Source organism: Echinops telfairi, unplaced genomic scaffold, assembly GCF_000313985.2.
Source record: "Echinops telfairi isolate 266 unplaced genomic scaffold, ASM31398v2 ScPeMD7_7400;HRSCAF=8409, whole genome shotgun sequence".
Classification (NCBI taxonomy): Eukaryota; Metazoa; Chordata; class Mammalia; order Afrosoricida; family Tenrecidae; genus Echinops; species Echinops telfairi.
Window position 1 is genome coordinate 51,233,639 of NW_022111300.1, and position 12,938 is coordinate 51,246,576.

Here is a 12,938-nt window from a genome sequence, read left to right on the forward strand (position 1 = left end):
TTTGGAAGTTCAATTCTGTAGCTGCTTGCCGAACTCTGACATCATCCCAGCCCTGTAACAGGGAGAATTCAGCATTATTGTGAAAGGTGCTATTGTGTTCTTCTGGGCTCCATGATAACAAGGGCTTGGGCTCCCAAATGGCGCTGACTTTTCTCCCCTCCTCTGCAGATCAATACAATCCAATTCCATCCATCTTTATGGAGCATCTACTATGCACAAAGCACACTGCTCGATGTTAAGACTTATTTGTGGAATAGCAAATAACTGCCATTAAAAAACAAGAAGACATAAGCTAACACGTTAGACAGCATCCAGGATGGGAACTGTGGAGTGTGGAACAGGGGAACTCCCCACCTTTTCAGCTTAGCAAATTCTAATCAGAATCCATGAAAACATCCTGAGCTGGTTTGGAGTCTCCCTGGCCTTCTTGCTTTCCCTTCTCAGTTTCAAAGAGGAGATTTAAATCTGCAGAGAGCACCCCCTTGCCCAGAAAGCCCTGCCTGGAGCTGCTTGTCTTTCAAGTCCTTACACAAGCAAGTCAAACTGTTGGCAAATAACGAGGGGAAAGGGGCGGGGGGAAGGCAAGCATTAAAATTATTTTTTTTAATGCTGTTGTTGTTTTCGTGTTGAGTCAACCATATGTTCCAAGACAATGTCCTAGAAGGAATGCAACACTTTCAGGCTGTCACATGCAACAGGGGCACAGTCGGCCTCAGCATGTCGTGTAGTGTGTCATTTACAAATACGATGGCAGCGTTGTCATTTCCGATCTCAGCCCATCGTGGAGATTTTAATGTCCATACCGATTATGAAAGCCGGACAGAGCGGTGTGACGTTAGTGAATGGAGGCCACCAGCGGTCATGCATTTTGGTCTCTGACACCAGTTCCTCTCTTTGTCTTCTTAGGTACCTCTGACACCATTCTCTGGCCAAGACTCCTCGGCAGTGGTGACCTCTGCCACTCAAACACTCTACAAATTATCATCTCTGGACTCCCGACTGACACCCTGCTGGAGGCAAGAGCTACTAAGCCAACTGGAACTGTGCCTTTTTTTTTTGCCCCCTTGTCAAGGGTTTTTGTTTGTTTTTTTTCTTTCTCCTTACACAGGACAAAGCACGGAAGAAAGAAAACAAAAGATGAAGCTGGGCAAAGTGGAGTTCTGCCATCTTCTGCAGCTCATCGCTCTTGTCCTCTGCTTTTCTGGGATGACTCAAGCGGAGCTCTCCAGGTCCAGCTCCAAGCCCTATTTCCAGGCAGGGAGGCCCCGGACCAAGCGTAGCTGGGTGTGGAATCAGTTCTTTGTGCTGGAGGAGTACATGGGCTCTGACCCCCTCTATGTAGGAAAGGTAGGGCTTGCGACCTTTCTTGCGGATGCTCAGGGTCCATGCGTGTGGTTGATGGAGAACTGCTCACCTTGATTTGGGCTGGGGATCATCAAGCTGTCGCTCCTAGGAAGTCCCGCGTGTAATCTGCAACACTTGCCCTTCTACAGAGGCTGACTCAGCCAGCCAGCCCAGGGAAGCCGGAAGGCAGTGAGCAATGCCTTCCTTGGTCCATGAAAAATCTCCTGGTGTCCATTGACCTTGTAGCTCATTAAGGAAACAAGCTAAGGAGTGGATTGGAGTGGGCTCCTGAGGCCAGCTGATATTTTAGTCTTGTAAGGAAAGCCCGTGCATGCTGTATTCTTTGCTGACTTTTCCTGGTAACTTGGTTTTTCAAGACTGCCAAGTGAAATGACGGAGCCATTTGGGTCTATAACGTAAGACATTCAAGGTGTTTTCAGTATTTTGATGGTCGTTGTGAACTGTTCTGCAGCCATCTGTTTGGTTTTCTTCATCTTATACTCCCACCGTCCCGTAAGTCAAACCCGGTGGGAAGAGAGGTCAGTATGAAGTGCATCTGTTTGTTGGTCTATGAGAGTCAATATGAGGCTGTTTTCAGAGTCCGCTTCTGTTGGATTTTTTGCCAGGCGGTTTCTTGGGTGCTTATGAACTGAAAGGGGCACAGAAAGAGAGCATGGCTTTTCCCCCACTTCCCGTGTATCCCTTCTCCACGCCTAGTCTGTGACCGGGTACAATGCATTTTCATCCAGTTTTAAAGATTTCCTGGGATTCTAGAGTATAAGCAGAGGTTTTCTGCATTGAGTGCACACTTCTGATGTTTTGTCAATTGTATGCTCTTCTTTTTCTGATCTACTGAGGTACAGCACGCACGTCTGTGAAGGATTGCTTCAATTTTGAGTAACCGAGGAAGAATCCTTGCTATCCACTCCACAGATCCCTGCCCCTTAGCCCCACCCCACCCCCTCCACCACAGCTTATTAAAGGTGAAAACACACACTTTTACTTTTGTTGGTGGGCATCTGTATAAACCTAGATTACATTTGTTCTGTTCATTTATTTATTCTGTAGTGCCGCTATATATTATGAGTGCTGACTGATAGTATAATGTGAAAAGAGGAAGGTATAGCTCACGATTTCTAAGGATGTGGATTGTTTTTTTCTAGTCCGGAGAAAACACTTATATATTTATATACTGGCCTGAAAAACAGTAGATAAGAGTGCAAGTGTATACCTGAGTCATTTCTTCTTCTTTTGCCATAATATTGTCATCAACGGCACCATCATCTACACTGCATGTAAGTTAGATTTCACTCATTCTCACTTTACATGGTTGTTATGTTCTTTAAAGGAAAAGAAAAGGTTGGGGGTGTTGGTGAGCACAGAGATCATGCAGTGTTTTGACTAAGAATCCAGCTCTTACTTTCATTCATTCTTGATGGACTTTGAAAAAACTCATCCATCTTTTGTCAATGGACAGGCTTACAGTAGTCAACCAAGAGACACAATGCCAGTAGTTCTTAGGTAAAAATGATACTTTTGTGAGAATGAAAATATTTTCTAAAAACAACTAAATAATTCCCATTGATTTGGTTTTGAATAAGGCTCTGACAAGGCGGCCTTTCCAAAAGGAAATTATATTGAAATGCTTTAAAGCAAACAAACAGATAAACAAACAGTACTTCTTTTGAAATTTGTAATCTCCACATATTAATTCAGAACACATGCCCAGCTAACTTTTGTATTTCACTTTAAGCTGCTATGGATGAGGGCCACTGCGTTATGTACCTCTGACTATTGAAGGAGGCACTGGTCAGTGTGGTGTGTGTTTTTCTGAGAGAAATGGTAGGGTTTCCTGACTGGATACCATGGGGTATTCTGTGCCTCCCTTGCAATTGGTTAGGCAAGTTCTTTTAGAAGATTTGATGAAATGACAGGCAAGTAAGTTTGAAAATATCTGGTGAATTTTGTGTATTGAAAGTTTTTGCCACCGTTTACAGTACAACACTCAGGACGAACGTTGATTAAAATGCAAACAAACACTTAATTGACCAAAACAGACAAAGGACAGTAAAAGCATTCAAAATGAATAGAGAATTTATAGACATGGAAGACAAATGAGAAGCCTTCGTTAAGCAATCTTTACTTGCTTGGAACAAGGTAGCAGAGAGCTTCAGTTTTAGATTCTGTACCTTGGATGATGAAATTTTCTTTTTAAGTTGTTGATCTGAATTGCCAGGGGTGTAATAGGAACTTTAACCTCAATGCATTTGGTTAAATGTGTGCAATAGTTGTTTTCCTTTTGTATTTTCCCCTAGTGAAGGGCAGTGATGGCTATGACTGGAAGGATTTATAGTACGGAGGGAACTGGCCATTGTAAACAAATACACGGAAGACTAGATGAGTGGGTAACCATGGGAAGAAGAGAAAAAAACCTAATCAGTCTTTGTTACCGAGGTGAATTTGTCTGTCAGTTCCACAGTGTCTTACCCTTTGATGTGTGATCCCTTAAGGGGTCGTGTAACTCAATTCTGAGGGTGCTGAAACATTTGGCAACAGTGAAGGTTTCTGAGAGCACAATGACCAGAGACTCCTTCACAGTCAACCATGAATCTTTGGGGCTTTCTTATGCCCCCACACGTGTTGTGTCTCTCCATTGCTTTGCAGGCAGAGTTGTTCAACTATTCAGGACCTGTGTCCCACATGCTCAGCTTGATGTTGACCCCATTCATTTTTATTTACCATCAAGACAATCCGGACACATGCACAGGGCTTCTTAAACCTTTCCACTTCAGACCTCCTTTGTGCAGGAGAAATTGTACATAGCCCTGGGATATCGGTAGATAAAGTGGGTATACTGGAACTTGTTAGAAACCTCTGAACCATGAGAGCCAAGTGGAGGGAGAAGTACATTCGCAGTCTGAGCACAAGAGAAGAAAGATGAGGCTGAGGGCCAAGTCAACTGGCGTGGGACACAGGTACAAATGGTTGACTGCCTGCTATTGTCTAGCCTTCCTATAAATAGAATTGCCATTGCCATTCGATCTCCAACAATCCCTGAGAGGCCCTCCGTGCTCACACCGAACCAGGCCCACTTTCGTCCGTTGTCCTCGAACTATAATCATCTGAACTAGTTCCATTCTTGGCTGTGGCTCAATCAAACACACCAATACCTTAGCTGAAGAATCAGAGTAACAATAAACATACTAGTCAAACATGGCTTTTAATGACGTTAACTCTCTTGTTAGGCAATTCAAAGCATGACATCTAGCTCTTCGATTTAGGACTCCTTTGATTTTGAATGACTTTTCAGTCACTGGGAGTTCAGAAAATTTTTACTGTTATCAGGGTTTTCCACACCCCCGCATTCAGGTATGTGCACCCTTGGGAGCCTTGAACTGCAGTGTAAACCTCTGATTCGGGGTCTGCCTAACAGAGGCTGCCACATTGATAATTTGAAACAGAAAGTGATGGCTTCAGTGTGCTGTTCTGTGCTGTGTGGCCACAGGACGGGTGCCTAGAGCGGTGACAGACCCACTTCCGTCTCTGCGCTAGCTATGCCATGGCCTCTGAGTTATATCTTTTGGGACAAGCTGCTGAATATTACTAGATTTTAGTTTTTCTCGTTTCAAAAGTGAGAATAATGATAATTGACTCTTGAAATTTCTTCCCGGAAATTAATGAGATCAACATCTTTGGAATGTACAGTCAGTTCAGCTTTAGGTATAGCCATTCTAGTCCTCTACTAATTATAAATGAACCAGGTTCTGGAAATCTAAAGGTGCCCCGTGGGGCTGTGGGTTTAAGATTTGGCTTGTTTACCACAAAGTTGCTGGTTCAAACCCACCCTATAGGGTTGATCAGAGTCAGACTGATTCCATGGCAGTGGGTTGGTGCTGGGGGAAATGTGATATTTTATCAAAGTTTAGATATACGTATGTCTTTTTCTGTTTGGATATGAAGTGTGTGAAAAATGTGATTGAGCTGTGAATGATTCAGTTCTTAAAACAGGGACTTCGAACGTCAAGGTATATTTTTGTTTTGTTTTTAAAGTATACCTAGTAATTTGAGGATTTTTAAAATATATATGACCAGTGGCCAAGATGAACTAAGATTGGGTAATGAAGTCATTAGGTCAATGAGGACAAAATCTAGTATGGCTTCTGATGATATTATTTTAACCCCATTTACTGGGTTTGTTTCACCTATGGTTATTGGAGACCAAAGTAAGACATGCTATTGGACTATCCTAAGAAGGAGCCCCACCACACTCCTCCCACTACCCCAGCTCTCTCCAAACCCCTCTAAGGCTATTATCATTAGCATCTCTCTGCTTCCTTATGGTATGAGTTGAAATAAGGCCAACTTTAAATGTGTGGACTTAAGGAATGAATCATTTGCCAATACTTTGAATGAGCCCTGCTGTAAAGCCACATCATGCTGTGGGCCTTAAGTGCCTCACCCTGAATTATTGACTCACTCACTCACTCATCCTTCTACAAGGAGGAGCCACATGGGAGCTCTGGCTTCTTTTCCTGGAGAGACTCTGTGTCCCCTCTTTCTGGAGTGTCTAAGATTTGGCATTTCCAGGCATTGTGTGACCTCCCATGGCATGTTCCACTCAACCATTCCCTCACCGTGGTGTTTCTCACTTAGTGTCTCTGAACCACCACCACACACACACACACACACACACACACACACACACATCTGTCTCCCAAACCACCTTGTCTCCTTTCCAGGTATTAAGTGTTTTCATCTCTCCTCCCCTAATGGGCTGCCAGTGATCGCTGTGCCCAAGGTCATTACTTTCACTGAAATATGTGCTCCTTGCCACTACATCTTCCACAGTCTGCTTCTGTGGCCCTGCCCATCAGTCTTACCTTTCTGCGACTCCCCTTTCTTCCCTTCTTCTCAGGGAGGATTCATACCTATTACCTCCAACAAAATCAAATCCTTAGAAATGCAGTGCGGGGATCGCTTTGCTTTTAAATCTCAACTTGCTTGAAAGTGTTGCTGAGCATTTTCAATGCATTTCATTACACCTCCGCAGGAGCTGTCACCAAGGGAGTCTCCTTTCCAGGCTTGCTTGCACGCTCAGTGAACTGGAAAGGAAGTCTCCACCTCTCAACTAGATCCTCTCCGTGGGTCGCAGATGAAGGGGCCAGCTCGATGCTTTCACTGGGCAAACAAGTCTGGGAAAGCTGGGGCTTGGAGGCCGAACGATATCATGAAGCCCATCAGCCTAAACTAGACATTTGACAGATATTTTGGAGGGAAATAAGCATCGCAAACCGCAAATGTGATCATTATAAATACTGATCAGCTAAGCCTGACCAAATCTTAGGAAAAGCCAAAAGCAGTTTGGTGTCTCTAGCTATGTGTAGATAACCCATTTTCATAATCTCTCTCCAAGCTGAGTTAATTTGCAAAGGCCCCTTTCTTATCATCTTGTCTGCCTAGAGAGGTGTGGGACTCCTGGGGACATCAAAGGGAAGGGGGCCCTGGATCAGCTCTGTGGGATGCAAATAAGTTCTGCTTTTTCAGAAGTATGTTTTTAGCAGTTATTTTTAGCCCTCGGAATACTCCTATGTAACCATGAAGTTATTAATATATGCATTTTCTCCACATAAAATCTTCAATTCTAAAATTCCTCTCCTTCAGTTTACCATGCAGAACACATACTATGTCTGCTTTTGCCTCTCCAAAAGCAGAAATCTCCCATTAATTCAGTTAGACTTTGCTAATTTTCTCTGCCCAGTTATCTTGGGTTGGAGATGAAGGCTGTCATGATCAAAGGCTTTATTTATCAGGTGAAGCCATGAACTAGAAAGTTGGAGGTTGGGGTGGGGATAGGGTTATATCCCAATTTTAACCATGCCGGCTAATGGGAGCTAGTCTCTGAATTTCCTGTTTATTATCTGTACTAATCTAACTCATTAAAAAATCCTTCTTTCATGTGTGTGTGTGTGTGTGTGTGTGTGTGTGTGTGTGTGTGTGTTCAATACACTCTGCATTCAGAGACAGAGGCAACAAACATAATGAATACAATTCAGTCTATACTAGTTGTGTTCTAGACTGTTGTTTGTCTTTGTGTGTGTTTGGTAGGTTTCTTTTTCTTTAAATGTGATTAATACAAATATAAAATTATTCCATATTTCAACCACATTCAGTAGCATTTGCTTCCAGTCTCCAAACATTTTTTTTTTAACATGGACACCATGACATCATCACCCCACTCACCCTGCCACGGAAACAAAACAATACAACCTAAAACAATTATCTGATTTTGGAACCAGCATGCTGGTCCTGGGGGATGGAATCTGTTGACAAGTTTTAGCTGTTGAGTGAGGCTTCGGCCTTTGACCTTCGATCCTCCACACAAAGGCACTCTGTTTAGTGAGCACTTTCCTTCTACCCTCAATTGTGGATAAAGGGAGTTTACCGGAGCTTTATTTCCTGCGTAGTTTCACCAATGAATCGTGGGCTCCCACTGTCAACCACAGCCTTCTGCAAACCAGATCCTCAGACTTGAGGCTCTGGCACCAATCTTTCACCTCCATTTCGGATTATATGATTCACAATCTTCCAGTGACTGATGATGGTGTGCTTCTTCCCTGTGGACTTAATGGAAATCTCACTTAGATGGCTGCTTGTTTGGAGACAAGCCTTTAAGACACCAGACGATATTTTATCTGATAGCCAGGCACCATCTGATTTCTTCACTCCTTTTGGCCGCAGCACCCATAACCTCCGTGTTCCCTTCCCAGACACAAATATCAAGTGTGGGCATGATGTAAGAACTAATTGTTCTTCAGTTGTAGCTGGCATTTAGTGTGAGCCCCCAAACATAGATTTCTTTGTTTATTTAGTCTTTCAGTTTATTTTTACTTGGGGATGAACCCAGGTTTCATGTCATTGCATCATTGAATCTCGTCAAGAAGAATTGAACCACTGTTTCCATTATCAGTTCCCATATGTCCTATTTTGTCCTGGGTACCTTGACATCATCTCTCCTTTCTCATCTCCCTTCCCTGTGCCCCTCTGGAGTGGAGACTATGTTGTGTTTATAGTTAGTGTGGAAGACAAGCTATACATTTGAATTTTGATATTGGGTTTTCTGAAATTGTTTAGAGAAGCTTTCAATTTGACACTTGTGGGAACTGACTAAGGGGTGTTGAGGCCAGCCACTGTGCCTCCTCAGGATAGATAGCCGACTGGGTCAGGCATCAGCCCTCTTGTGGAACCTTTCTTCAGTTAAGGCAACTACTGAATAAGCAACATTTGGTCTTCAAGGCTTAGCAGGATTTGTATTGATTACATGTGTCAGGATAATTACTGGAGAGAGTGATTTGCAGAAATTTGTACCCCACAGTGCTGTGTTACGTACTTCTCAGCCTGCCCTTACAGCTTTTCTTCCCTTGCCTTTCCTCATTCTTCCTTCTCTTTTAAATGCTTTCCAAGCTCAGAGATGGTTAAGTGATAGAACTCTTGCCTTTTATGTAGGAGACCCAGGTTCGAGTCCTGGCCAGTCCACCTCCTTTGTAAGGTCCACACTTCTTTCTGTCAGAGGAGGTTCTGTGCTGAGCCCAGTGCATTGGAGCTTCCAAAGTCAAACAGGCTTGAAGGAAGACTCCTAATCTGCTTCATAAAGTCAGCCAGTGGAAACTGCGTGGAGCACAATGGTCCCTTCCAACTGCTGAGGAAGCTGGGAGAGCATGGGCAATGTGCTGCTCCCTTGTACATGGGGTGCCATGAGTGAGTGACTATCTCAATGGCAGATGATAAGGACAACTCTGGGAACAGTCGTGCTAGATAGAAGAGCTGCAGAGAAAGACAGACAGAATTCCGCGTGGTTGCTACATCAAGCAGGTAACAAGATGATGCTGGCACAAAGTAAATGCCACACTGGAGGTAGGAGGGAGACAAGGGGAAAGGGGAACTGAAGTGTGGACTTGCAAACCGAAGCTTGCATATGACACTTGGACCACCTCCAGGATTTCATGGTCTTTTTATGTTTGCGTGCAATTATTCAAATCAAAGAACGAAATAATAATCTTAGACTATAGGGCAGAGACTCCTAAAACTAAGAGGGCCCTTCAAAAAGCTTTTAGAAAAATGCCATGCTCTTTTCATTCCATGTCCCCGCCAACTCTGTGGAATCCCCTTGTGTTCAGGGAGAAACCTGGTATATTACAAAGCTCAGTAAGCAGAAGCTGGACATCATAGTTGCAAGTCTCACATTACTTGAGCAAAGCTCAAGGATGAGTTTCCTGATCTGTCAAATGGAGAATCGATAAACTTATTAAGACCAAAAGTTTGGAAATGACTGGAGGTCCCCTTGGCATGTCTAACTTTCACTGTCTTAGGTGAACCCACTAATAATGTTGGCGGACCTTCAGAGTGACTCGGCTTTCACTGTTTGTTCCAATAAAGTAACATTTTATTTCCGGTAAATCCAGGCCCATGTCATTTGCTTTTCATGTCTTCTTATCCTTCTCTAGGCAGGTTTCACTTTTTAGACTGTTATCGTCATTCTTGGGCAAGGATTCATGAGAATGTCTCACTCTCGGGGTTTGGCTGATGCTTCTTCCTGATGTATACCCTGGACATTGCCCATTTAGGCAAATCTACAGAAGTGATGTGTACCCTTCCCACAATGTCCTATCAGGAGACTCAGAAGGTTGATGGGACTCCTTCCTAGTGATGCTTTCTTTGGTCACTAATTCAGGCAGTGTCTCCTAGGGTCCTTCACTGGGGAGGCATTAGATGTTGGGAGGGCTTGGCAACGGTATAAGCTCATTTAAGCCACCGTTATGAATTAGAATAGACATTACAGCTAGTTTTGGAGTGACTTAGAGTGACATTGTAGCTTCAGGGGAGTGACTCTGGAGGGCTCATTGTTCATTTTTAAGGTAAGGAGTGGGTTCTTCGGAAATATAAGTCTAATTTAAGTGTTCCAGGCAAAGTACATGATGGCATGTAGTTATTGATCGGGCCACTCCAAAGCACATCATCAGTTTAAGATGTTTCAAGAAACTGATTTTGCTTTCTTTCTTCTGAACTAGACACTACTATTCCCTATAGGGAAGGATTCCAAGAAAGCAGTCTTTTGTTCCAGAATTTATAAAGAAGTGCATTTTCTTATTCTAATTCTTATTCAGAATACAATGAGCTGTTTTACATTTATCAGTTGGTGTGACAAATACTTAACATTCATAATTGTAAACAAAGCATTGTTTGGAAAATAATAGACTCATAGAGTGGTATGAGGTAAAAGAAATATCACAGTGCAACCTAATGTCTTACATATCATTATATTCACAAGAGAGTTGAAATGTAAACACAGAATAAAATTATATTTAATGTTTACAATGATTTATCAATGACAGCCCTTCCTGGTGATTCTTTTCTGAGCATGTAATATTTTTGTTTCTTTGTAAATACTGATTAACTCTTCTGAAAATATCTTAAGAGGTAGGAAAAGCGGTATTCTTTTATTGGAGATGAGATAATAGATACAGATTGGAAATTAAATCAGGAGCGTAAGGGAACCACCATTAGAGCTGCAATTAAGTGCAGGTAGAAAGCCATATATAGGTACTTAGATCAAGAGATTCTCTTTCTTTTCAAAGCCTAAAGTTTTAGAACTACTTAACCCAGCATGAATTCTAATCTATCATAAAGTTAACCAATTATAATTTGAGGAAACATAGCATTTCATGTCTGAATGCATTTGAGTTCATCAGAAATAGATGAATGAATAACAAATCAATTTTGACAACAGTTAATATATTCCACAGCTTAGTGATAGTAAATAGACGTGCATGTCACAATTAAAAATTTCTGCAAACAAGGATTTTGCAGAGAGATGGGAACATTTTCCCAAGGCATCCTTTAGAAACAATTGTTAGGAGATTATGAAGCAGCCGATGTGCTGTCTGACCTCAGATTGTTGCGTACTCTCCGTGAGCCTTTGTGTGCTTGTGTGTAGAATGGAAGCAGTGACAGTAAATCTCCCTCTGCATTGTTGAGAAGAGTAAGTGAAATACAGTAGTGTGTTCAGGGCACAGTCAAGTAATCATAACTCACGTGATCCCTTTGGAAAGCAGCGTTTCGGTGTCCGTTGCCTTTGGATCAGGTCTGACTCATGGTGATGCCTCACGTGCAGCATAGAACTAACCGCTTCATAGGTTTTCAAGGCTATGAGCTCTTGGAAGCAGATGACCAGGCCTGCCATCCTAGGTGCCACTGAATTGATTTGAACCACCAAACTCTTGGTTGATTGTTCAGTATTTAATCCTTTGTGCCACCTGATAAGCAGAGTGACATTGTCCAGAGATGCCTAGGCCGTATCCCTTCAAACTCTTCACAGTATTACTGTATATGGAAAACAAGCCTCTGCAGATGTGATGAAGTGTAGTACTTTGAAACTGTGAGCTTCTGATGGTGAAGGCTGTGAACCTCCTTGGCTGGTCCAGGATTCTCATTAGCTCGGTAGTTAAGTAATGGGAGGCTATTATGCAATGATACCGTTTTGCAGTTATGGAGTGATGTAATTTCACAATCATGAAATGATGGGAGCACCTCCCATGCTTAATCTGATTGAATCATCCGGTCAGTGTTAAGGGAAGTGTCTTTGGGTGTTTATTTCTAACAGAGCTCACTTCCTCTGAATCTTTTACCTGGTACATTATCTTCTGACTTCCAGTTCATGGGATTCTTCAACCACTGGCCTGTGAGCCAGCAGCCTGTTGCCCGACCTACTAATGCTGGGTTTGTCACCTCTGCAGCTACATTAGCCTCTTCAGTCTGACCCCAAGACTTTGAGCTGACCTGTCTCTATTCCTGGGTATGTCATTGTCTTGAAATAATCTCTGTGTAGACATACACCTTCCTGGTTTTGCTTCTCTATGGAACCTATCCTAAAATAGAGAACACTCTGGAATAACGGTATTAGGCCAGTCTAACGCCATTCCTCCTTGTATGTGGAATAAAGAAGAGTGGCTGGGGAGGAATGGCCAGATGTGCAGTACTGCTGACCTTGAAGATGGTGTCCTGGGTGGGGCACAGACTAAGATACATGGGCAGGCACTAGAAGCCGGAAAAGGTAGGGAAAGAGATTCTCCCTTGCACTCTCCTAAAAGGAACACAGCCCGTTACACCATGATTTCACCCCCTTGAAACCTCTGTGTGAAATCAAGAAATAATAAACAGATAAGAGCAATTCAAAAAGTAATGCTATGAAATTAGAGACACCATTAAGCCAATGTATCAAAATGTGACACTCTCCTTTCAGGACTTGGACTCCGTCTTGGTGTCTACACTTCAGAAGGTGCTGTTTTCATTTCTCTCCTTCCTGAAGAATTTTGTCCTCTTTGATTTACAGCACATTAAAACCACCATTTTGGCTTCCCCAAGGGACACAAATTATGTGCCTTTGAAATGTTCTTTGAGTTTTGGGAACAAAACGAAGTGTGAAAGGGAAGACCAAGGATAGAAGATGGACCGGGTAAAGTGTCCCTCAAGGACATTTTCCTAGGACAGCCCTCACTACCCTGGAAGAATGAGAAAGTCCGTGGTCGTGATGGAAACAG

At 42.8% G+C, this 12,938-nt stretch overlaps 1 protein-coding gene across 1 annotated transcript in view; it reads left to right on the plus strand.

Moving 5' to 3' along the window:
• Positions 1–912: 912 nt before the first annotated feature.
• Positions 913–12,938, plus strand: part of CDH7 (cadherin 7) — a 148,503-nt gene continuing 136,477 nt past the window's right edge. The window contains exon 1 of the mRNA XM_045296073.1: positions 913–1,347. Coding sequence (XP_045152008.1) covers positions 1,138–1,347 — 210 coding nt within the window. The 5' untranslated portion in view covers positions 913–1,137. The remainder of the gene's footprint in view (positions 1,348–12,938) is intronic.